This window comes from Ambystoma mexicanum, chromosome 2q (genome assembly GCF_040938575.1).
Source record: "Ambystoma mexicanum isolate Mex_15411 chromosome 2q, UKY_AmexF1_1, whole genome shotgun sequence".
In the NCBI taxonomy this organism is placed as follows: domain Eukaryota; kingdom Metazoa; phylum Chordata; class Amphibia; order Caudata; family Ambystomatidae; genus Ambystoma; species Ambystoma mexicanum.
This window is the reverse complement of record NC_090924.1, coordinates 1,169,718,846-1,169,745,323: the sequence shown is the minus strand read 5'-3', so window position 1 is coordinate 1,169,745,323 and position 26,478 is coordinate 1,169,718,846. Positions and strand designations below refer to the sequence as shown.

The 26,478-nt window shown below is 47.0% G+C and overlaps 1 protein-coding gene across 1 annotated transcript in view; it reads right to left on the bottom strand.

Annotated features, from left to right (window-relative positions):
* Positions 1 to 18,062, bottom strand: part of LOC138570024 (serum paraoxonase/arylesterase 2-like) — a 771,286-nt gene extending 753,224 nt beyond the window's left edge. Inside the window, exon 1 of the mRNA XM_069648557.1 lies at positions 17,878 to 18,062. Within this exon, the coding sequence (XP_069504658.1) occupies positions 17,878 to 17,951 (74 nt within the window). The 5' untranslated portion in view covers positions 17,952 to 18,062. The remainder of the gene's footprint in view (positions 1 to 17,877) is intronic.
* Positions 18,063 to 26,478: the final 8,416 nt, after the last annotated feature.

Here is a 26,478-nt window from a genome sequence, read left to right as displayed (position 1 = left end):
CGGGAGGGAGAGACACACGGGGCATGAGCGGGGGGTGGGCGGGAGGGAGAGACACGGGGCATGAGCGGGGGTGGGCGGGAGGGAGAGACACACGGGGCATGAGCGGGGGGTGGGCGGGAGGGAGAGACACACGGGGCATGAGCGGGGGGTGGGCAGGAGGAAGAGACACGTGGCATGAGCGGGGGGTGGGCGGGAGGGAGAGACACACGGGGCATGAGCGGGGGGTGGGCGGGAGGGAGAGACACACGGGGCATGAGCGGGGGGTGGGCGGGAGGGAGAGACACACGGGGCATGAGCGGGGGGTGGGCGGGAGGGGAGACACACGGGGCATGAGCGGGGGGTGGGCGGGAGGGGAGACACACGGGGCATGAGCGGGGGGTGGGCGGGAGGGGAGACACACGGGGCATGAGCGGGGGGTGGGCGGGAGGGGAGACACACGGGGCATGAGCGGGGGGTGGGCGGGAGGGGAGACACACGGGGCATGAGCGGGGGGTGGGCGGGAGGGGAGACACACGGGGCATGAGCGGGGGGTGGGTGTTATGGAGAGACACACGGTGCATGAACGGGGGTGGGTGGGAGGGAGAGACACACAGTGCATGAACGGGGGTGGGTGGGAGGGAGAGACACACGGTGCATGAACGGGGGTGGGTGGGAGGGAGAGACACACGGTGCATGAACGGGGGTGGGTGGGAGGGAGAGACACACGGTGCATGAACGGGGGTGGGTGGGAGGGAGAGACACACGGTGCATGAACGGGGGTGGGTGGGAGGGAGAGACACACGGGGCATGAACGGGGGTGGGTGGGAGGGAAAGACACACGGGGCATGAACGGGGGTGGGTGTGAGGCAGAGACACACAGGGCATGAACGGGGGTGGGCGGGAGGGAGAGACACACGGGTCATGAACGGGGGTGGGCGGGAGGGAGACACACACGGGGCATGAACGGGGGTGGGCGGGAGGGAGAGACACACGGGGCATGAGCGGGGGTTGGGCGGGAGGGATGTGTGGGGGGTTGGCGGGAGGGGTGGGCATGAGCGGGAGGGGCAGACACACGGGGCATGAACGGGGGTGGGCGGGAGTTGTAGACACGGGGCACGAGCGGGGGGTGGGCGGGAGGGGTAAGACACACGGGGCACGAGCGGAGGGTAGGAGGGAGGGGAGAGACACACGGAGCAGAAGCGGGGGGTGGGGGGAGGGGAGAGACACACGGGGCATGAGCGGAGGGTGGGGGGGAGGGATAGACACATGGGGCATGAGCGGGGGGTGGGGGGGAGGGATAGACAGGGCATGAGCGGGGGGTGGTCGGGAGGGGTGGGCACGAGCGGGGGTGGGCAGGGGGTGGGCGTTAGGGGTAGACACATGGGGCATGAGTGGGGGTGGGGGGGAGGGATAGACACATGGGGCATGAGCGGGGGTGGGGGGAGGGATAGACAGGGCATGAGCGGGGGGTGGTCGGGAGGGGTGGGCATGAGCGGGGGGTGGGCAGGGGGTGGGCGTTAGGGGTAGACACACGGGGCATGAGTGGGGGGTGGGTGGGAGGGGTAGACACACGGGGCATGAGTGGGGGGTGGGTGGGAGGGGTAGACACACGGGGCATGAGTGGGGGGTGGGTGGGAGGGGTAGACACATGGGGCATGAGCGGGGAGTGGGCGGGAGGGGTAGACACACCGGGCATGAGCGGGGGTGGGCAGGAGGGGTAGACACACGGGGCATGAGCGGGGGGTGGGCTTCAGGGGTAGACGCACAGGGCATGAGCGGGGCGAGTGGGCCGGAGGGGTAGACACACAGGGCATGAGCGGGGGGATGGGCATTAGGGGTAGACACACAGGGCATGAGCGGGGGGTGGGCGGGAGGGGTAGACACACGGGGCATGAGCGGGGGGTGGGCGGGAGGGGTAGACACACGGGGCATGAGCGGGGAGTGGGCGGGAGGGGTAGACACACCGGGCATGAGCGGGGGTGGGCAGGAGGGGTAGACACACGGGGCATGAGCGGGGGGTGGGCGGCAGGGGTAGACACACAGGGCATGAGCGGAGCAGGTGGGACGGAGGGGTAGACACACAGGGCATGAGTGGGGCGAGTGGGCCGGAGGGGTAGACACACAGGGCATCAGCGGGGGGATGGGCGGGAGGGGCAGACACACGGGGCATGAGCGGTGGGTGGGCAGGAGGGGCAGACACACGGGGCATGAGCGGTGGGTGGGCGGGAGGGGTAGACACGGGGCATGAGTGGGGGGTGGGCGGGAGGGGTAGACGCACGGGGCATGAGCGGGGGGGTGGCCGGTTTGGGGTAGACACACGGGGCACGAGCGGGGGGGTGGGCGGGAGGGGTAGACACACGGGGCATGAGCGGGGGTGGGCGGGAGGGGTAGACACATGGGGCATGAGCGGGGGTGGGCGGGAGGGGAGAGACACGTGGCATGAGCGGGGGTGGGCGGGAGGGGAGAGACACGTGGCATGAGCGGGGGTGGGCGGGAGGGGAGAGATGCGGGGGTTGGGCGGGAGGGGAGAGACACACGGGGCATGAGCGGGGGGTGGGCGGGAGGGGAGAGACACACGGGGCATGAGCGGGGGGTGGGCGGGAGGGGAGAGACACGGGGCACGAGCGGGGGGTGGGCGGGAGTGGAGAGACACACGGGGCACGAGCGGGGGGTGGGCGGTAGAGGTAGACACACGGGGCACGAGCGGGGGGTGGGCGGGAGGGGTAGACACACGGGGCATGAGCGGGGGGTGGGCGGGAGGGGTAGACACACGGGGCATGAGCGGGGAGTGGGTGGGAGGGGTAGACACACGGGGCATGAGCGGGGAGTGGGTGGGAGGGGTAGACACACCGGGCATGAGCAGGGGTGGGCGGGAGGGGAGAGACACACGGGGCATGAGCGGAGGTGGGCGGGAGGGGAGGAGAGACACACGGGGCATGAGCGGGGGTGGGCGGGAGGGGAGAGACACACGGGGCATGAGCGGGGGTGGGCGGGAGGGGAGAGACACACGGGGCATGAGCGGGGGTGGGCGGGAGGGGAGAGACACACGGGGCATGAGCGGGGGTGGGCGGGAGGGGAGAGACACACGGGGCATGAGCGGGGGTGGGCGGGAGGGGAGAGACACACGGGGCATGAGCGGGGGTGGGCGGGAGGGGAGAGACACACGGGGCATGAGCGGGTGTGGGCGGGAGGGGAGAGACACACGGGGCATGAGCGGGGGTGGGCGGGAGGGGAGAGACACACGGGGCATGAGCGGGGGTGGGCGGGAGGGGAGAGACACACGGGGCATGAGCGGGGGTGGGCGGGAAGGGAGAGACACACGGGGCATGAGCGGGGGTGGGCGGGAAGGGAGAGACACACGGGGCATGAGCGGGGGTGGGGAGGAGGAAGAGAGACACACGGGGCATTAGCGGACATGATGTCGTGTGCAGGCGGCAGATCCCGCTCCTCGGCCCTCCGCTGGCCACCATGTGCCGATGGCGTGAGCGGGGGGCTGGAGGAATAGGGGAGACACGAAGCATGAGTGGGGGTGGGGGGGACAAGAAGGACACACGGGGCATGAGCGGGGGGTGGGATGAACAGGAGACAGACACGGGCATGAGCGGGGGGTGGAGGACTTACTGTGCAGGCGGCAGATCCCGCTCCTGCTGACCTGACAAAGCCTCTCACAAAGATGGCGGGCGTCTCTGAAGCCATGACGCACTGCACGATTTCACCGTATCCAATGAGAGCGCACGTCAGATGTCCGCGGACATCACGCAAGCTGCTTGCCCAATCACTGTCCTGTCCGCGGAGCGAACAGGGAAGTGTGTCCGCGAAGCGAACACAGATATCACAATTTTTTTTTTTTTACCTACTTTTTGGTCATTCTTTTTAAAAACTGCTGGATGGATTTTCACCAAATTTGCAAAAGCACGCTTTCGGGACCAAGCGCTGCTCCTGGTCCAAATTTGGTGAAAATCCGTCCAGCGGTTTGGGCTGTAGACACGAGCAAAAATGTTTTCCCATTCAGTATGTGGGAAAAAAAAGTTTTGGGACCCCCCCCTATAACTTTGCCCCCCACTGGACGAATCCTCACCAAACTTTGCAAAAAAATTCAGAGTGACCCAGATACTTTTTTTTGCAAAGTTTGGTGAGGATTCATCCAGGGAGAGCGAAGTTATAAGCCGCCCAAAAAGTGCTCTTCCTATGGAAACACCAACTTAACCATAACTACATGGCCACTACCGTGGCCATGTAATATATATATATATCAGGAAGCACAACAGAGGAAAAAAAAAAACTCACTCCACCATGAGGTACTGCAGGTCCCAGAAATGACAAACTCGAATCAAAGTAAAGACACGAGTTTTAATGATGGTAAAAAAAGGCAAAAAAGCAAAACACACACAGCAATCAAAGCAGGACGCCAAGGATGGGTCCTGAATGACGCGTTTCGCGCTTCCCTGAGCGCTTGGTTACGTTAGGGAACCAGAGTGAAAAACACAATACATATTGCACAGTAGTCCCTCTTTCCACAAGTCAACCACTATGCTGTAAAAACCAGGGCAGCCAAAGTCTAAAACATAACAATGATATGAACCATTAGACATGGCAGTATAATACATTGCACAGTAAAGTAATTCAAGAAACATGTTTAAAGTGTCACAAAATAAGAATTTTAAAAATGAAGGATTATTGATATGGATGCATACACAAAGGTATTTTTTTCTTGGAAATGAAAACATCACTTTACGAAACATGCAGTCAATAGTTATAACATAAAGTGCAAGTGCAATATTATGTAAACATATTAACATAGCAGTAGTATAAAGTCGAAGAAAACAATATATAGAATAACAATATAGATATGAAGCCAATAGTGGCTTGTTAAAAATAAATGCATCATATCAGAAAAATGCGACCATGGAATTAAAACATGTTTCTATAAATGGGCCATAAAGTGCAAGTGCAATTGCAAAAGATCTGAAGAGTGGGGCAGCCCACAGTTACAGCATAAAGTGCAAGTGCATTTCTATGTAAACATACCGACTTAGCAGCAGTGGACAATCAACCAAAGTAGTTTGATACTCATGAAGTGCAAGTGCATTTCCATGTAAAAATACCGATTTAGCAGCAATAGACAAGAGACCAAACTTTTTTTTGGGTACTCAAAGTGCAAGTGCAAGGATTTTACGATAAAATTCCATATTAAAATACATATGGCTGCACGCTAGGGTTGGAATAAAGACACTACATGCCCTAAATTCTTTAAAAAGTAGTTGTTTTTTGTTGATCACGTACATACACAGTAAAAATCAAATATACCAAAACAAGAAATCTACACAGTGCTCAGCCTTATAGAATAACAAATAAGGAGAGAAGGCAAAAATTGGAAGGAAAAAATAGATTTAGAATAAACCTATATCAAAATCATAATAGTAACGGGTCCCTTAATGTATCAGAATGGCAAGACAGCCGTAAAACCAAAAAGAAAATGAGTCTGGTGCAATAACAAAGATGATAAAATTAAAATAAACAAGGCGTTTCCAGGCCAGAGCATTATGTCTTATTAGTACCTAAGAGAAGCAATATTAGGTACCCTGAATCAAACAGACAAGAACAAGAAAAACTGGAGCGAAAGGAACAAAGTATCAGATGCCCATAAAAGTATGCAGCTCCTCATCCACGGTGTGACCGTTGGGACATTTAGTATCAAAGTCTAAAATTAACCTGGTTTCCAATTGTCTAGGTTTCAGGGTTCGGTCACCACCTCTCAAGTTAGTCGGGACATGGGCAACACCAAAAAACGTAAGGGGGTGTACATCACTATCATGTTCCTGCCTGAAATGTTTGGCCATGGGGTACATAGGGTCAAAATTCTTAATGGCTCTTAGGTACTGCAAAATTCTGAGCTTCAATATACATGTAGTGGACCCTACGTACCATTTTCGGCAGGGACACGCGACGACATACACTGCAAAAGGGCTATCACAGTTGATAAAATGTTTTAGCCTAAATTCAGTGCCTGTAATACGACGTATAAAGGATTTGCAGGCAGTAGCGTGTGGACAGGCCTTACATTTTTGGCACTTGGTAAACCCTTTTGGAAAACTTGGTAGCCAATTGGTCATGGTAGAGTTTTTTTGGACAGGAGATAAATAACTGGAAACCGGTCTGTCCTTCGGCGAAGGTGCTTGTTTGTAGGTCAGTATAGGGCACTTCGGCAGTATTGGACCAAGATCTTTGTCAAGCATGAGAATACGCCAATGTCTCATAATAATCTTCCGGACATCATAAGAAGCATTATTAAATGTGACAATGAGGCGGGGTTCATCATGGTCCGTGTTCTTCTTATTGGTAGGACCATGCAATAGCTTTTCCCTCAAAAGTGCACGTGCTTTAACAAAGGCCATTTCTATAATCTTCTTTCGAATACCCTGTTGTAAAAAACCAACGTCAGCCAAACTGCAACACCGGTCAAATTCAAGGACATCTGTACAGTTGCACCGGAGGCGAATAAATTCACCATAGGGAATGCTATTCTTACAAGAGGGTGGATGACAACTTGTGGCATGCAGAGGGAGGCCTATGTTGGTGGGTTTTTTGTAAAGGGATGTGTGAATGCCAAAGTTATCAAGCCTCACCTTGACATCCAAATATACAATCTCAGTGGAGCTATGACATTCAGTGAATTTCAGATTCATAGTATTGTTGTTAATGCTGTCCACAAAAGATGCCCATTCACTTTCATTTCCTTTCCAAATTAAAAAAACATTGTCAATGTAACGCCACCAACCAATAATTTGTGTAGGGAAACTAGATGAAAGTAAATCAGACAAAAAAGTAGCCTCCCACCACCCCATGGTCAAATTAGCGTATGATGGGGCAAAGGTACTGCCCATAGCAGTACCTCTGACCTGATGATAAAAGAAACCCTCAAACAGAAAAACATTGTTAGTTGAACAGAAGCATATCCAAAATCATACAACTGTGCCCTAGAAAATTCAGAGATCGAGTGTCCAAAAAATATTTGCAAGCTGCCAACCCAGTGGTGTGATCAATGGAGGTATTCAAAGGAACAACATCAAGAGTTGCCAACATTAAACCCTCCTCCCAAGGTATATCAGTAATGTGACTCAAAAAGTCCTTAGTGTCCCGTAGATAAGAAGGTAACACTGAACTCATCAATGAACTGTGCCATATGCTCAAGAAGGGAACCACATAAGGTGACAATCGGCCTGCCTGGCGGGTGAGTCAAAGACTTATGTGTCTTAGGCAGGAAGTATATAGTAGGGATGATATGGCTGTCGGGAACAAGAAATTTGGCTAACTCATCCTCAATAAGGCCTTTATCCGCTCATTTGGTACATAGAGAAGTCAGCTCCGACTGTATTTCTCCAAAGGGATTTTTTTGCAGCCTGGAATAACAGCACAGGTCCAGTAGTTGACGATTGGCTTTGGCCACATAACATTCCCTATCCTGAATGGCAATATTAGAGCCTTTGTCGGACGTTTTTATCACAATATTGGACAAATTCGTAGTTCACTGAGGGCCAAGCGTTATGGAATAGTCAAATTCTGTTTATGGTTGAAGGGTTTCTTCCTTAATTTGCGAAGATCACTGACGCAAAGATCCTGGAAAGCCTCAATACAGCCACCCACAGAGAACTGCGGATTGAACCTGGACTTGTTTTTCAGTTTGGTGCATATATCCCATTTGGGATCAATGTCAAAGTCAACAGGATCGAAATTTGAGGGATCAAATAAATCATTATTCAAACAGGCCAACTCAGTCAGCATAGGGATATCAGAGATACATAGGTCAGTACGACCAGTACGGGACACAGAGGGTTCGGCCTGCAGTGGATTAATGGAAAATAATTTTTTGAGTCTGACCTTGCGTAGAAATTTGTCAAAATCCAGACGTGACTCAACATAATCAAATGTCGTGCTAGGACAGAAATTTAAGCCTAGTGAGAGTAATGATAATTGCAGACCCGTGAGTATGTGGAAAGACATGTTAACAATTTGATGGAATTTCATAGCTTCCATAGTTACTGTTTTATCCCAGAGCGCATTAACCTGCCCTGTTGATGTACATCGGAGCCGTTTCCCACGACGGCCTTGATGGTTTTTTTTCCCCCTTTTGGCAATTTCTGGTCCTTTCCTCTCCCTCTTCCTCTGCTCTTGCCACGACCTCTGCCTCTCTTTTGATTTTTTCCGTCTTTGCCCAAGAGTCTAATTTCATCTAAAAAATTTAATTTGACTGGTATTTCATCATTTTCTGAGAAAGAAACATCAGATTCCGATGACATGGCCTCAGCATCGCCCGGTTGTTTTGGCAACGTTTGTGTGGTTGAGTTTTTGCGCAATGAGTCAAATCGTTTGGCAAAGGTGAAAATACGTCCTGATTCATAGTTGGTTTTATCCCTAATAAACTTTCTGTGTTTGCGCTGTTTGATTTCCTCTTCATAAACAATCAGATCTTCTTCAATTTGGTTCGCAGTTTCTTTCCCTCTTCAGTACTGGGAACATCAAGCAATTCAGATTCAAGTTTTTCAAGATGTACAAGCACAGCAGTGCGGTCTAAATTGGCATACTTCACCAGGATCTTCAAAAATTGTGCAGAACAATGACTGCTGGCACCACCCCACTCTTCCAACATACGTGGATCCTGATCCTCAAAAGATGGTGTTGTCATGATGCGTTGGCCACTAGGCACGCGACCCACATCAAGGTAATTTTGCAGGGAGTGCTCCTCCCACCACTTAGAGATCTCCTTCTTGCGGGATTTTTCGATTTCTCAAAGCAAAGTTAGTTCAGGGGAAATAATGGTGACAATCTTCTTAGTCCCACTATTTGGTAACACTATTGGTAAATCCTGCTTCTCATTAAATAAATCCCTGGCCTGGAGGAGCCGGGCCGCCACCCTGGCGTCCTGCATGTTTGCGCGTGTGTTTGCCAAAAAGCCAAAGAAAAATATCCTTGGCATTTACCAAAAAACAAGAAGTAAAAATATATATATGGGAAATGACCTCAGTGGGGCAAAGTCGTCCACAATAGATAGCGTGGATCGATATGCAGGAGCAGTGGAAGCGGGTGCAGAGAGAGTGAAATAGGCACTATATCACAGCGTAAGCCTTAGGCAGATCAAAAGGAACAAAACTGTCACCTACCTATGAGCCGTTGTCCGTGCATCCTCCGGCACACGTTACAAAAGCTGACATCAAAGGGCAGCCGGTTCCAACTCCCTAGAGGGTGCCGCACTCAAACTCCAGTCAGTAAATATTTTGCCACCAGCTGCAGCGTTAGAGCCCACATGAGCGATCGTGAGAAAATCGCGCCAATTCCACTGAAGAAATGTTTGTACTCACGGTGCTGATTTATAACATGTAACGCTCCATGTGAATATAACAGAAACACAACAGAGGGAAGAAAAAAAAAACGCACCCAACCATGAGGTACTGCAGTTCCCAGAAATGACAAACTCGAATCAAAGTAAAGACACGAGTTTTAATGATGGTAAAAAAAGGCAAAAAAGCATAACACACACAGCAAACAAAGCAGGACGCCAAGGATGGGTCCTGAACGACGCGTTTCGCGCTTCCCTGAGCGCTTGGTCATGTTAGGGAACCAGAGTGAAAAACACAATAGATATTGCACAGTAGTCCCTCTTCCAGTTTGCCTGTTTCCACAAGTCAACCACTATGCTGTACAAACCAGGGCAGCCATGTTAGACTGGAGTAAAGTCTAAAACATAACAATGATATGAACAATTAGACATGGCAGTATAATACATTGCACAGTAAAGTAATTCAAGAAACATGTTTAAAGTGTCACAAAATAAGAGGTAAGCATAATACTGAAATATAAGTCCCATGATAAAAAATGAAGGATTATTGATATGGATGCATACACAAAGGTATTTTTTTCTTGGAAATGAAAACATCACTTTCCAAAACATGCAGTCAATAGTTATAACATAAAGTGCAGGAGCAATATTATGTAAACATATTAACATAGCATTAGTATAAAGTCGAAGAAAACAATATATAGAATAACAATATAGATATGAAGGCAATAGTGGCTTGTTAAAAATAAATGCATCACTATCAGAAAAATGCGACCATGGAATTAAAACATGTTTCTATAAATGGGCCATAAAGTGCAACTGCAATAGCAAAAGATCTGAAGAGTGGGGCAGCCCACAGTTACAGCATAAAGTGCAAGTGCGTTTCTATATAAACATACTGATTTAGCAGCAGTGGACAATCAACCAAAGTAGTTTGATACTCATGAAGTGCAAGTGCATTTCCTGTAAACATACCGATTTAGCAGCAATAGACAAGAGACCAAACTTTTTTTTGGGTACTCAAAGTGCAAGGATTTTACGATAAAATTCCATATTAAAATACATATGGCTGCAAGCTAGGGTTGGAATAAAGACACTACATGCCCTAAATTCTTTAAAAACTAGTTGTTTTGTTGTTGATCACGTGCCCACACAGTAAAAAGCAAATATATGAAAACAAGAAATCTACACCGTGCTCAGCCTTATAGAATAACAAGTAAGGAGAGAAGGCAAAAACTGGAAGGAAAGAGAGCAATATTGATAGAAAAAACAGATTTAGAATAAACCTATATCAAAATCATAATAGTAACGGTCCCTTAATGTATCAGAATGGCAAGACATCCATACCAAAAAGAAAATGAGTCTGGTACAATAACACAGATAATAAAATTAAAATAAACAAGGCGTTTCCAGGCCAGAGCAGTATGTCTTATTAGTACCTAAGAGAAGCAATATTAGGTACCTAGAATCAAACCGACAAGAACAAGAAAAACTGGAGCAAAAGGAACAAAGTATCAGATGCCCATAAACGTATGCAACTCCTCATCCACGTTGTGACAGTTGGGATATTTAGTATCAAAGTCTAAAATTAACCTGGTTTCCAATTGTCTAAGTTTCAGGGTTCGGTCACCACCTCTCAAGTTAGTCGGGACATGGGCAACAGCAAAAAACGTAAGAAGGTGTACATCACTATCGTGTTCCTGCCTGAAATGTTTGGCCATGGGGTACGTATATATAATTAGTTGTTCTTATATAGGTAGGCCATATAAAGGGGGGGTGTAGCAGTGTTTCAAAGAAATGTACATATGTTCGAGGTTTTGATAAAAATATTTAAGCCACAACACCAAACGATGAATACTTACCTACAGTGGCATAATGTAAAGGAATGAAGGTTCAGAATATTTTCTCATGGAATATTAATATAGAAGTGAGTAGGGTTTTTTAGGAAGAAAAAGAGTATGACCAGTACAGAGGAGTATTATTTGATAAAATGTTCAATGTGCACCACCCAGTGTTAAATAATGTATGGAATAGTTATATGAATTCAGTGGGGAAACAGATGTACAACAGGAATTGTTAGGTCTGCTCCCTCATCCCCACACATTGGGAGCACTCAAAATGTTGGTACCTCAGGAGATATTGCCCTTGGAGTCTAATTGTCTAGTGCATTTAGCACTGTGTCGGGTTCAAAGTCTGTTCCAGGGGCAAAAAATACAAGCAGGGACGTCATTTCAACAAAATTCCAGGGGTAGCGCAAGTGACATCACACGGCCCTTGACCTCTGATGACATCGGAAGTGATGTCACTTGACCCCACCCCGAAGTGACATCACGGGAAGTGATGGAACACAACCTTTCACCCCTTGACAAAAAAGTGGCATCACATAGCATTGTTCACTACAAAAAATATGGTTACGATATCACTGTAATGTGATATACATTTCATACAAGAAAGGATCACCATATGTATCGCTAATATCAGTGTGAATAGGCCCATATTACCAAATCACTGTGAATGCAGGCAGACGTCCGAGCCCAAATGAGAATGATGTGTTATTATATAGCACTTACGCTTAAACGCTTTATATAGAACAAACATACATACACTATTACCCAACCTGTGTTGGTACTTATTTATCAACTTCAGAAGGATGAAAGGCTGACTTGGCCTTTTCAGTAGTCAAACCTGCAACCTTCAGGTCACACACACATTTCAGCAGCGAGCAATCAACCCACTGAGCTATTTTACTGGCTATAGCTATCTTACCAGCTATAGTAAAATGAGCAATTACATGTCTGTACGTTCTCAAAGTCAGAAAGCAAATTACACTCGCTAGCGGATACCATTAAACTGGTAACTGAGATTTAACAGCAGACCATTTCATCAGCAGGTTTGGTACAAAGTTGGCCACATGTCAAGCCTGCGTGGATCTACTTTTCAGGCATCAGATGCTGGCAAAATACATACCATTGGGAGGGTTCATAGCTGTGTATTAAAGTTGGCAACTGTGCAGTTCTCATTCCAGCTCCTATGTCTTTTTCGCAATTCTGCTAATGCATTACCACTCCTCTAGAGAACTACTCATCTCAGACTCTGCCCCCACCTCCACCTTCTAAAATCTCCTTAAAAGCTGAGCAGTTATGAGGCGGCATGCGAGTCGTATACTAATGAATGCAATATGGCATAACTGTATGGCATATTAACCCATTTGCAGGTATTCCTCAAATATGCTACCTGATGTGAGGTAACTTGAAGGTGTGTGCACGAGTTTGGGTGCAATGTCTAGTACTTGCCCTAAACATATCCAATGTATGGACTTTGAAGTCATAACAACTTTAACGCTGAATGGGTGGTGTCTGGTGGTACAGGTCAGTGGGGGAAAGTTAGCAGGCAAACTATGTTACCAGAGGTGATTTAATCCCTTAGTTTACCCATCATAATGAACTGACAGGGAGGGTCTGTCGCAAAAAGGTGTTTTTGAATGCAAACTACCTGCCATCGACGGAGATATGGGACAACTGCATAACAAACACACCAGCAATGACGATTATCTTTAAACAATTGTGATCAACTAGGCTTCTTAAACTATCATTTATAAACAGCACGACTAGAAAAGTCCTGTTGTGTGCATTGCACCCTTTTGCAAAACGATTGCCATATGATTTTAGTGGGACAACGTTCATTAAAAATAAATGGCACCCTTGCGAAACTATAAGCTGTTTTGATGTTCTTTCTTCACATACCTGTGAGTGGACCAAAGCAGCACAGGCACATGATCAGCAGCCAGCACCCCTCCATACACGACACTGAGAATGAGCAGAGGGGAGAGGGCTGCACCTGCCGCTGTAAAGATGTCTGCAGAGAAAGGAGGAGAGGTCCGAGGCTCCACAGCAAACCCTGGGAATGAAGCAGGCACGCGGCAGAGTGCCTTCCTGGAAGCCATTCTCTTAGCTGCTGACCCCCTTCCCTCACGTGCTTTCAAGAGCTCTGTGACTTTTCGTGGTTGCTATGCAACCACGAAAAGTTATATAACTCTTGTAATCAGATGCACTGGCGCCTGCCGAAGCATCGTAGACCTGGCAGCAGCAAGCACCTATATTGATAAAGAAACGGACACAAAAATGGAAGCTCCGCGCTTCTTTTTGTTTCTTTTTCTTAATATAGGGGTTGCAAAGCCAAACCCAGGGGTTGCAAGGGAGACACCAGAGGTCGCAACAGCGACCTCTGGCGACCCCTAAATAACATCCAGGAGTAAAAGTTGTACTAATGGACAAAGATGAAGACAAGTCGTGAGCTGTGTGGCAGGGGGGTTGGCAGGGTTTGGAGAAGAAGTTATATGGATCATTAACAAGTACTGTTTTGAAATATGGTCTGCACATATATCCAAGCTAACATGGATTGAAGCACGTGAAACACCAGTAAAAGTTCAATCAATGGAATGAATACCAGTTTAGTTTTCGAGGACATGGAACTGTTCCAGTAGGCACTAAGTGCAATAAGACATTGTTAACTCCAGACCTGGCAAAAGGAACAATAGCACTGATGGATATGTATTGGATATGCGGCCAACAAGAATACCTGCACCTTCCACCTTCCTGGTGACGAAACTGTGCATTTATAACCTTGCACTCCGCTATCCTGGTGGTGCCAGGAGTACATTTGACAATAGCATCGGAATGAGATGGGGTGAAATATGTTTCACCATCTAACCAATCCCCCGCCCTGTAGCAAAGAAGAACAAACGGTTGCTGAAGTTGAGAAGGAAGAGTTCAAACTTTTTGTCTGAAGAATCATCCAAGCTGCTTAAAGCAATCCCAGATAAATATCCACTGTACACCAAAACAGAAGTATTTTGCACGTCCCTTCTGACCCAAGGAATACAGGGTGCTGCGAATGCCAAGTGTCTGCGGATCGTTATTTGGCAAATGATACCGAACAAGGCCTCAGTGCAATCAAGGGTGAGCTGAGCGCGATCTGGTTGATGATCCTTCAGAATAGATATGTTTTGGACATCTTAATGGTGATGGAAGGGGGCAGGTGTAAGAAAACTGTGATGTCATGTTGCACATACACACCCCCAAATGATGCGGAGAATGGGTCCCTGACGCAACATAAACTGAAGACTGGACTGGAAACTGAAGCAGGTGTGCAATCTGAAGAATGGTTTGATATGTTTTCATGGTCGCCGTCCTGGCTTGGGGCACTGGTGAAGATATGTTCCTGTTGGTGGTATTTTACACGTCCAAGACGATGCTTCGATGTTGTGTCATGAGTATCCCAAGTAGTGCAAAAATGATGGTCACTACTGGGACAAGAATAGCTTTCCTGGGCACAAAAGAGGGGCAGGCTCAAACTGAGGATTTGAATAAGCCACGTAACGTCTCCACCACCCAGGGACATTAACATCACCTCAACCAGATCCTGAGAATTACACTGAATATTGGGTAGATCTAGCTGGTGATGGGGATCGCATATGTCTCACCTGTACCTCAGAAAAGTATGCATGAGATGGGGTAGTTTATGCCACATATGTACGGTATGGGTCTGTGAGGTTAAGTTAGTTAATTAATGATTAACTAAAGGGGGAATGTTGGGATGCATGTCCAGACCACCACCCCTCCTAGACGACTTGTGAAAAATATATGAACATATGGAAATAAGCACAGGACGCGCAGGGGGAGCAGGGTGTTTTGGGTGGCGTAATTGACGGAGTGGGAAGTCATATAGGGGAAGGTATTCTGCAATTGAATATGTAGAATGTACTATACATATATAAACAACAGTCATAACCTGAACTAACACTGCATCTATGAGTAGGCCTGAATCCTTGTAGGCCGTGTTTTCCCTCACCTCACCATTGCATCCCGATTCCCAGGTGCTGCAAGGGAAAATGCATATGCCCCCACATCAGTTAGGTCTTTTAATTAATTAGGTAGGAATGTGTGCAGCCAAAGGAGTGAAGGGCTGCAGCCTAGTGCCAAGGTTGTATTCCTGAGTGCAAAGGCAGAGGTCTTAGAATGCCAAAACATTAACCAAAATGTAAGACACTAGCACCACCCAGAATAATGGTCACTCCATTTGAACTATCAGTTGTGCAGGGAATGCGCTCTAAATTCTTTGTAAACTGGATTGATTAGTGCGACACTAGGTTTACCCTAGATGAGGGGAATTGATAAATGAGAAAAAAAGAGAACAGCATGATCTATGTTTTGTGCCAGGGAGAGCTAAGAATGATGCCCATACAGGGGGAGGGCATGATGGGGGAACCAACGTGTCTGGGATGAGAAAAGAGCAGCTTTGTTTGAAAGGACCAGACTGACCTCGAAATTCCCCACCGAGTTCATAGTGATAATCAGGTGCATGTGATGTGGCTAGTATTGAAGGTAGGGTGGTGCTTGTTGATATTAACCAATTGTTTTTTAGTATCCTTTGATGGACGAAGCCGCTACCCAGGTGTGGTGAATAGGAGTGGGAAGACGGGGGAACCAATTGAAGCATGGGCTATATGTAATCATTAGCAAGTACATAGACGGCAGCCAATGAGGGTGGGGGATTAACACTGTATATTGATTGTGTCATGAGTGACAATATGTGCACTTATAAGGAGAGGTTTGTCCGAAAGACGGCAGAGAGCTCTTCAGCAGAGGACCTATAATACCCTGTTGCTTTTTCCTTCTTGTATACAAAATAAAAGGTCTTGTCTTTCTCGAAAAAGGATGAACCTAGCCTTATTACCAAGCGGGTTGTATTTCCTCGGTCTGATTGCTGGGAGTTGCCCTACACCTCCCAGGAAATTCACATGTTGGCTCCCTTGGGACTGATGATAGCTGGTAAACAAAAAAAACTGCAAATTCCTGCATCAGAAGTCACTCTTTCTCGAAAGAGAAAAATTTGAGCGATAGAAATAAAAAAAGGCCTTCTCTTTTTGTGGCATGGGCGAGTGCTGAAAATAGGGGGGAGGATCTAGTTTTAGTGCGAGCAACCCTCCGGTGCTATACATTTTAGAGCAAGGGATGCTTGCGCTGGAAAGAGAAAACATGTTATTCATTTTCCATTGCGAGAAGGCTTGGTCTCTGTGTATTTCAAGCTTGAGCCGGTAGAATAATGCCTCATCACAAGTTTGGGTGTATTTCAGAGGTAAATCCTCCAAGGTACCAACAAAACAGATATAATATATGATATTTTATTTATATAGTGCCTATACACAATGTGTTTCAAGCGCTTAACGGATTTAGGGTTTCCACCAATTGGCCCCGTGGATTTACCACAGGATTACAAGTGGTGGTAAGCGGTGTAAATACCCATTTCCTGGAGTCCATAGGACTCCAGCGAGGATTATTGGCGGAATTACCACCTGTGGAATTACGAGTAATCGTTTTGGGGAGGAAAAGTGGATGATTCACCGCCATCATAATGCTGGAGGTACATCCTCAACATTTCCTACAAAAATCAGCTGCATTACCACTCATCATTCCAACGGTGGTAATTCCTCCAAAACCAGTTATTTGGAGGTGCAGAAAAAAAAGAGGTAACGGAATTACCTTTACTTTTTTCCTGCACTGCCAAACTCTTAATGAGGCCCCAAGGTCTTGAGGGTACAGGCGGTCCTCTGCTGGGCCCTGCTCTGCTTGGAACCCTTGAGATTTATAACCCTGCTTCTAGCCATAAATTTCAGAAAAACATTTAAAGTTCCAGGAACCTCAAACACCTTGACATTTCAGGGGTTTGACGTTCTCTCAAGCTGATTTAAGCATGAATAATTATGTCAGAGACGCATCCTGCAGTAAGTACATCAAAATGTGCCTGTTCCTGTCACGCTGTTGTCTTTAGTTGGGTACGGCCCCATTGTAGCAAGTTTGCACAGGCAACACATTTTGCTACATGCATCCCTGATAACTTTTCACCAAATGATGGAACTTTACCATACCTTGCAGAATGCTGGATGTCCATGTTATTGGAAAAGTTTCGTGCAGTTTGGGGAACATCGCCAACGTTTTAAGCCTCTGAAAAAGCGCAATCTGCAATAATCGCAGCGAGAGAGCAAAAACAGCGCTGAATTGCTTTTTTCTTATTGTAAAGTACAAGGGTAAACGCGACATGGCTAAGCACATGAGGTGCAGGGAGGCTGCAGTGCGGGGTCTCTGTCCACACACATGGAAAATCACAACTAGATAAGCTGGAACATGCCATGAGCTGACGCTGGGTCTCGGGTGCGCGCTCCTTCCATTTTGCAACGCTTTTAAACCTTGTAATTCACAGCTCTGATTGTGCACATGTGAGTTATGGTCCGTTTTTAATCCCCGTGAAATACAAGCACACAGCCAAAGGCAACACGAAAGTACAACAATACATTACTTTTGGTCAAACTACTCCTCTGGGTGTATTGTACATTCTACAACTACACCTGCTGCGGTTCACATAATCACAGGACAGCCGAGACAAGAACTTGCACCGCGAGTCTCGTCAACACACAGATAATCCTCCCTCTGCAACTTCTGTCCTCTGACCTAATACGCTCTGACGAGAAAGCAGGAAGACCGGGGCCGGCAGCTCGCTGCTCTTACCTCAAACGCACTACCCTTTCGCCGACCAGGGCAGCGAGTATTCCGACCACCGTGACCACCAGCAGCTTCCTCATGGCTACAGAAGAGACGTGCCAAGGTGGGCCAGGAACAGTTGCACATCGGCTTTAAGAGCTGAGGAGAGAGGGAGGCGCTGAAGGGGAGGTTGGCGCTGTGGAGGGCGGTCTTTGTTGCTTCCAGTGCAGTGGGAGGAGGGACCTCAGGCACACAGAATTGTGCCTACTACTGAAGGGGGCAGAGGTGCCAGCGCAATCGTGTTTCTCTGCAGTGAAATCGCTCACATGGTCCAGTTTTAATTAATGTCCGGGCTGCTCTTCTTAGTACATGTATGTATAAAGGTAAATGAAAAAACGACAAGTGCGACATTCAAAAACATATAATCTGGACTAGGTGAGGTGCTCAGATAGGACATCCAGAGCCAGGGCAGTTTCTAGTCCATTTGGTGCCCAGGGCGAAACAGTAGGAATGCCCCTCACCCCATCGCACCACCCGACCCCACCCTGCCTGCCACACCCAAACTACACCGTTAAGTAACTCCTACCCAAATCAATACATCACTGCTAAACAGGTTAGATCGGTTTTATTACATCATGATTCAAGAACTTTGCATTAACTCCTTGGACAAAGCAGAGTACACAAACAGTATATACTACTTTTAAAGTTTTGTGTCAATTTTTTGTCTATGTTAAGGGTTAGGTGCGAGGTTTGTGTGTGCAGAAGTGACACAGAGAGATCCCCTGTGACCAGTAATCTGTTTTGCAGAAGTGCCTTGGGTCACTTGATCCCTTTTCACTCTGGACTGCCTGGATCTCTGCTGCGCATATTTAATGCAAGTATCCATTTCAAGTCAGCCAGACTTTCTGAAATCTTTCCACCATGTCATTTTTCAAGGTGGAGAGTTCTTGAGTGCTTCGAACTTTGAAACTCGCTTCAAAGGAATCTAACAGCTTACTGTACTTTGTGCAATCAGGCACAGGATAGCTGTTAGGAAAGATTTCCATTCATGAGATCCAGTTGTATATCCGCCAATCTTTTGCTGCTGTTTAAACACCATAGTCTGACTTTTGACAATGAAGCACAGCCTTCAACTGCACTCCACTGGGCTTACGCTCACTTTATTATAGGAAAACTGACATGCCCTTAAAAATGGTCAGTACTGGGAGACTGTTTCCCTTTGCCCTTTCCAATGCTGCAATTTTTCTGCAACATGTTACAAGCACACAAGGTACCTTACAGTACAGTGTGCTTGGGTCTTCCTTTCATTTTCAAAGGCCCTAGACTCCCTCAAAGTATTATTCAGGAGAAGTACAGATGTGCCTTGGACAGGGCTGGTGGCAGCTTATCTTTTCGTGTATTTTTAACCCTTTCTTGCCATGTAAACCGAGTGTACCACGTTTGGCATAGCAAGGTTGCCTGGCTCCAAAATGGCCATGCCACGAGTTTTTGTCCTGTCTTTTGGCCATCTTGCCCCTGTGACTTCCTCAGGTCGAGCCGACCCAGGTCAGTCCTTATTTGGGCATGCATTCTCCTGTGAAAAACGCCAAGCTTTTGCAGGCTTCTGCATGCCTTGTGTATGTGCTCCCAGGATGTGGGCTGGACTGTTTAGTTCCAATACACATCCTGGGTGCCCAAGAGTCTGGTGTGCTGTGAATGAATGGCACCACCGTGGACCGTGATTGGTCCACATCTGGTGTTCCTGTATGTGAGCAGATCTCTCATTGGGTCCTCTTCATTTTGGCATGAAGGAGATTCTGGATAAGTGAAGGACCCAAACAACCACACCAAGTAGATCTCTTGCGTTCTCACTGAACCTAGGATAGGATCCAAGTATCCTGAAACTAAGAAGCCGAGACGAGGAACCGCTGGTGACCCGCTGGACCCCTCTGCATATGATCGAACTAGAAGGCCTGACCAATTAGAATAGTGGGACCAACTATTGTCGGCACCTTCATCAAACTCTGCAAGTAAGCCTTCTCGGAAGTGTCCTTGGCCCAACCAGTGGGCTGACCAGCTTGCACAGGACTCTTGCTCTGACACCACTGCCATTTCGGGGAGACCCTTACAACTTGGTACATTGCAAGCTCTGTGTTCACGGCACTCTCACACCCAATTTCACACACTTGGCATTCTCAGGTCTGGAATAAAGAGAGAGCACCCAAACTGAGCACACGCGGTTACTGCGTCCCCCAGCCGTGGTGACAAGCTTTGCAGGTGCCTTGCTGCTGTGCCCCCCTGTGCCCTGGAGCCTGCTACAGTGAAATTGGCCTAATCCATCCTCCAGGAGCTGAGAAATCACCATTGTCCCGTTTGGGAATCAGCGCTGTAACTTCGCTGCTGAAAGCTGCAACGCCGCACAATTGCTGCATTTGAACCTGCAACCAAAGTGGACTCGACTGCCGAAGTTTGGTCCAGAGTGAGCCACATGTCTGTGAGTACTTGCAACCCTTACCGATGGCCCCTGGCGCATCCACCCACTTTTACGCACGAGTGTCCCGTGAGGGCCACTCACCTTTCCACAGGTAGCCTGTGCTACCCTCCCATTCCCAACTCCTGGAACCTGTTCTGCCCTCTTCGAGAGACCTTCCACGAATAGTGGGAACTTGTTCTTCATCGCCTCTCCCACCTCCGTGAGCTGCTACAGCCCCTGCAAGAGACCCCATTTTCACCCTTCTGTACTATCGCCTGCACCAGCGTTTAACAGTACTTTTGAGCACTAGGCTCCACTCTTCGTAGGATCTAGACTGCCACTCAGTTAGGGATTGATTGATAAAGAACTGCCTAAAGACTATTTTAACTGATTGCTCCCCTTTTAGGTTGTGGACTCATTCAGTGCTTTTAACCCTTTAGGCCATTTGGTATTGTATATAGGTATGTTAGTAGGATTGTATTGGTTTAAAGGTAGTACTGTTGATAATTACTATGTTTTGAAACTCAAAGCCTTGAATATTTGTTATTTTTAATATATATACACCTGACTGGGAGTGATTTGTAGTGTCCTTTACTCTGTGTGCTCATTGAGGTCTTTCAGTCACCCTCACCCCTCCTGAGACCTAGTCTTGACCGCCGCCAATGCTACCTTGATTGTTCTGGCTTGTCCAGAAGGTAATCTGTTCCAAACAACTAGGCTGGCCTTCTGAACCTCTGCCCACCAGGTCAGAGTTCAGAAATCAATCTCAACAGCTGTCCAATGAGGGAAGCATACCTTTTGAAAGACTGCCTGATCTGCATCATAGTTTTTCTAGGCTAGTAAAACACAGCAGGGCCAGTTTTGATTTGCCTAAACGTAACCACATCTGAGAGATGTTTCCAATTCAACCACCGTGCCTATGCTGTCATTTCCCCCCATTGTTTAATCCTGGTTAAGACTTGTTTTGGAGAGCTCTCAGTTTTGGCAGATGAGGTAAAGGGAAAGGAGGCTCTCGGTTTGTGGGGGGTAAATTGTATCTCGTCGCACAATTTGGTCACGTACAGAAAGCAGGATTAGAATTCCGATTTCCTGGTTCCAATGTCGAAATGTAGCTACTGCACCACGGGTATCGCATTTGCACTTCTGAATATGTAGATTCATTATGTGGTTGTTTTCACCACGGCAAGAATACATCCTAAATGATAAATGAAGGTTCTCCTTAAATCAGACTGGTGCCTGCCAGATATTTTATTTCAAATTGATAATTGTTTAAATATTTGGTAACGTTTCTCACAAACTGGACATTCTGGGAGGCATTCATCTTTTGTAGAATACGCCAAAGTCAAAACAGATGCATTTAAGGGAAACCATATTTGTCAATAATTTCCAGTGAGTGCACGGACAAGACAAGTCATAAAATCCAAGAAACATATCTTAGTGCTGGCGATCGCGGGGAGAGGGCTATTTTAGGCAGGTTTTGGATCTCTGTGGCTTGGCTCCACACTGAAATACTGTCCCAGTCAGGCAGAGAATGTGAATGGGGGAATCCGAAGGGTCCAGCGGGAGCGAGGCCAGGGCTGAGCTCTAATTACAAATAACTCCCAAGCTTTAGGTCTTGGCCTCGCTTGCTAGTAAACACTGTCTTGTTTAGGGCAGAGGCAAACACCCTAACTCACTCCTGAAAGAGCAACAGACGAAGGAAAGTGCCGTAGCTGGAATTAAAAATCAATTATGTTTTGTTTGATTACAGGTCATTGTGGATGTTAAAATGCCTTGCCTTTCCTTGCTTCACAGCACCCAAATACAGTAAACACAGAATGCTGAACGCTATGTGCACAGTTTAAAGAAACATCAAGCTTTATCTACCTTCTTTCGGGGAAGTTCTGCACACAAACGAGTTGGGGATCCAATGCAGTCTTCTTTCTTCGGGCAGGGTCCGGGAAGCCAGGAACACTCCAAGCAGCCGTCTTTATTCCACTGTGCTATTATATTCCTGCACAATTGCAAAGGCAGGCGGCCACCAGGAAAGGTGCCCTTTTATGCTCCCACCCCAAGTGGCGCGGAAGTTCTTAGTGCCGCTGACTTCCATAATGTCATGTAGTACTTGCGTCGTAAGTACTACGTGACTGTCAGTCAGAAGAGGCAGGGGCAGCACCTGCTAAGGCTACTTTGCTGCGGCTACTCTCCCCACGGCAATCACGCCCCACAAACTGGGAAATTTCACCCTCCAGGGACCGGGACAATTGCTCCCCTGGCAGTCGCCCGCTTCGCCCTAGCCAAGAAACGGGCCTGCTCAGAACCATGGGTGCATCTAGGCTAAATTCTCAGGGGTAGTGGGGGGTGTGGGGGTTGACTAACCCTTCAATGTTGGGAGAGACCCTAACATCAGAGACTGTGGGGGAGGGGTAAACTTACTTAAGTGGGGGCATCTAACTACTTTACACATTCTAATGAGATTACACTTGTGCAGCATGAACGTTACAAGCAGTTCTCTTCACGTCTGAAACCACACACTTAAGAACTGCTGTGAGAACGAGCCCTCTACTGTCCCCATCCCGCCCAATCACTGCCCTGACATTCAGGTACCAAACCCCATCACGATATCAATGGTTATGTTATCCCGCGCACTGTCACCACCTGCGTGGTACCTGGGCGCTCTGGCGGATCTGTAAAGCTTGAAGGTAAGCGGGGTGAGTTAGTAGGACTGAGCGGGAGAAAAGAGCAACAGAGTTGTGATGTGCTGTTGGCAGCTTCAGTTCGGTTTACACCGTTTGCTGAGCGTAGGTATGTTGTTCAGTTGGTAGACATGTGCTGTTGTGCGAGGCTATATGTGGCTTATTTCGGGGGGCTAAGTGGTAGTGGGAGGGGCCACTTCAGAAAATAGGCAGGGCAAACTTGAAGGCCTCCCCACATAGCCTGGTGTGGGACCAACTATTAAATAGTATATTTTAAAGAGCAATAAGCAGAGAGGCGATGGAAGTCTTTCTTGAAAGTATCAACTTTAAAGTTTGATAGCGTTTGTTCAAGTACATTTTTCTGAACAAACACAGTAAAACTTTAACACCGCCAGTTTCGGGGAAAGGCTTCCCTCACCCCTCTGCCTAACAAAATGCAAATGTGCACATCCAGGGGTGCACCTAGGCTAACATTTAGGCGGGGCAAACGCTTCAAATGTTGGGAGAGGCGCCAACTTCAGAGACGGTAGGGGAGTGGCAAACTTACTTGTGTAGGGGCATCTAAATTCATTACTCATTGGAATGTTACTATTCTACTACAGCTTTAATGTTACAATCATTTAACTCTCCTTTAAGTCTGAAACACCCACTTCTTGCAGATCCTTAAAGTTATAGACAGTGTGAAAATGGCAGGTGGTGTGCAATGAAGGACTCAATATCATAGCATAACAGGACATTGCAGAGTGTGTGGCAGTACTCTGAAAGGCCCAAGAAACTTCAGTGGCTTGGAGCAACAGGGTAAACAATCTAATGTTGGTTCTACGACAGTTAGTCCGCTATACTAGAATCTGTGGTGCACTAACTGGCTGGTGAGACTATGCCTGTCAAATCAATTGTTGCAAGACTAGGGGAGGGCCAGTGCAGCAATACTGCAATTCTCTGTGGCAGTGCGTTTCATTAAATGTATGTTTGTCCTTGTGATTCACGCTCAGGCCTCTGGGTCAGTGGTGCGCAATATAAATATATATACATACATATAATTGTCCCTACACTTATAAAACTGCCCTATTGTATTGGTGTAAACATATTCACTTATGAGCACTCCCATTTTTGCAGTTGAAGTCAGAGTGAGATTACATTATTAGCCCAGGATCACACACTTACGCTAAACAGCAAAGCAGGGATTGTAACCCACTCTCTTCAATTTGGGCACGGCCACCTTCTTCCACGCTTTACTTGGAACAAATATTTATGTTTTGCGTTTCAAGGCCTACAATAATACTGTCCTACAGAGTTTACTTGCAAAATACACAAATTACATAGTAAAGCAACATGACAACATGTAAACCCTTAGGGCAGCATGTTGGGCCAAAATAATATCAGTGTACCTTTATTTTATACATCTGAATGGAAAACTATAAGATGCAAAAGGCAAAATATCTAATTACCCACTTTATTTTCAGTGCTTTAAGACACACAATAAAATAAGTTGTGTCATAAACCCACTTAGGTTTGGAGATTTGTCACAAACCTCCAGCGTGTTGTTATGTATGGTTGAAGAACATTCAACTAAGAACCTCAAAGCAAACTTCACATTTTAGCATATCAAGCTATTAGACGTTATGGGTATGAACACATTTTCAAAAGGTGTCACAGATTTGCAAGGTGACTGGTGGTCTTTCAGTTGGAAATTAATTAATGTGGAGGATTTACATCCAGCAACAAGCTGGTGGTTACTCTGCCACTTTTCCTCTGAAAATTTGCAAATTTACTGCACGGTAATTCCACCAACAGTAAATCCACCAAAAATGATAATTTAGTAGTGCCTGAAAAGTGGCAGTAACGGAAATATCACCACTTTTTTCCTGCACCGCCAAAGTTGGAATGAAGCCTGTATGGTTTTTTAATAGATATAAACAGGAAAAATTGCACACGACAGAGTTTTGTGGCACTTCCCATGTGCTTTTATAAGTATCAGTATTTTGAATGTAATCATTTATTTATTTATTTATTTTTTACATTTATAAAGCGCTCACACAGCCCGCAGGCATCGAGGCGCTGTTACAGGATTAGTTTGTTTTTCTTAGTTGCGCAATTGTGTTTTTTTTTTTGTCTTAGTTACGTATTTATAACGCGCTTAAACACCAAGAGGTTTAAGCGCGGACCCGGGGATCGAATCTGTTGTTGCTTCGTGTCGTCTTGCTTCCAAGACACGCACGCTGCCGCTGAGCTATCCTCCCATCATAATGTAAGAATGAAGTTAGAACTAGTAACTAAGTTGAAAAGTAGCTCAGGCAGGTAAATATGCATAGGTGGTGACATATTGCATACTTATCTAGCTGTCAATAACTGTGGGTCTCTGTGAGCCAATCACGTTACGTGTATCCCGTGGACACACCCACGCAGGGTACTAAGGTTTTATAGATCACATTGCTTAAACCCATCCTCCTCCGAGGCAACACACAGCTGGGTGTTGTGCTCTGTCCCGATGAAGGTTGTCTGAAATTGAAGGGCAAGAGATTTGATGCCCAATTTATTTTCAACCGAAACACGTGTCAACTGTTAGATCTCCTGTAACAGATACAGAGGGACACATTTGTTAATCCGAAGGGGTTTAAATTGATAATTATATGGTGTTGTAGGATATGGTAATTTTTTGAGACCATTTCTTTTTTGCAGATATTAGAAAGCTTGTGCTTATGAATGAGTGTAAGAGTTTGAATGATGGGATAAAGGCTATGAGCTTCTGTTTTAGAAATCAACTTTTGTGATGTTTTGATATACAATGAATTAAAATTATTTGTTGTGAATTATACAAGCAATAGCACTCTGTCATCTTTCTCATCTATTGGTCCATTTTTTGTTATATTGGTATTCTCACCTGGAGGACCATAGATTAATTCCAGGTACCCTTTATTTTTTGACCTGGAGATCTCTCCACCCTCAAATCTCTAGGTGCTAGAATTGAAGGTAGGGTGGTGCTAGTTGATATTTTGCAATTGTTTTTTAGTATCCCTTGATGGGCAAAGCCGCTACTCACATGTGGTGAAGAAGAGTGAGAAGACGGCAGAACCAATTGGAGGATGGGCTATATGTAATCATTAGCAAGTACATAAGCGGCAGCCAATGAGGGTGGGGGATTAACACTGTATATTGATTGTGTCATGAGTGACGATATGTGTACTTATAAAGTGAATTTTGTCCAAAAAACGGCAGAGAGCTCTACGGCAGTGGACTTAGAATACACTGTCACTTTTTCCTTCTTGTATACAAAATAAAAGCTCTTGTCTTTCTCAAAAAAAAGCTCAGTCTGATTGCTGGCAGTTGCCCTACACCTCCCAGGAAATTCACATGTTGGCTCCCCTTGGACTGTTGATAGCTGGTAAAAAAAATAGCAAAATTCGACTTCCTGCACCAGAAGTCAACCTTGCTCGAAAGAGAAAAATGTCAACGATAGAAATAAAAGAAGGCCTTTTCTTTTTCTGGCATGGGAGAGGGCTG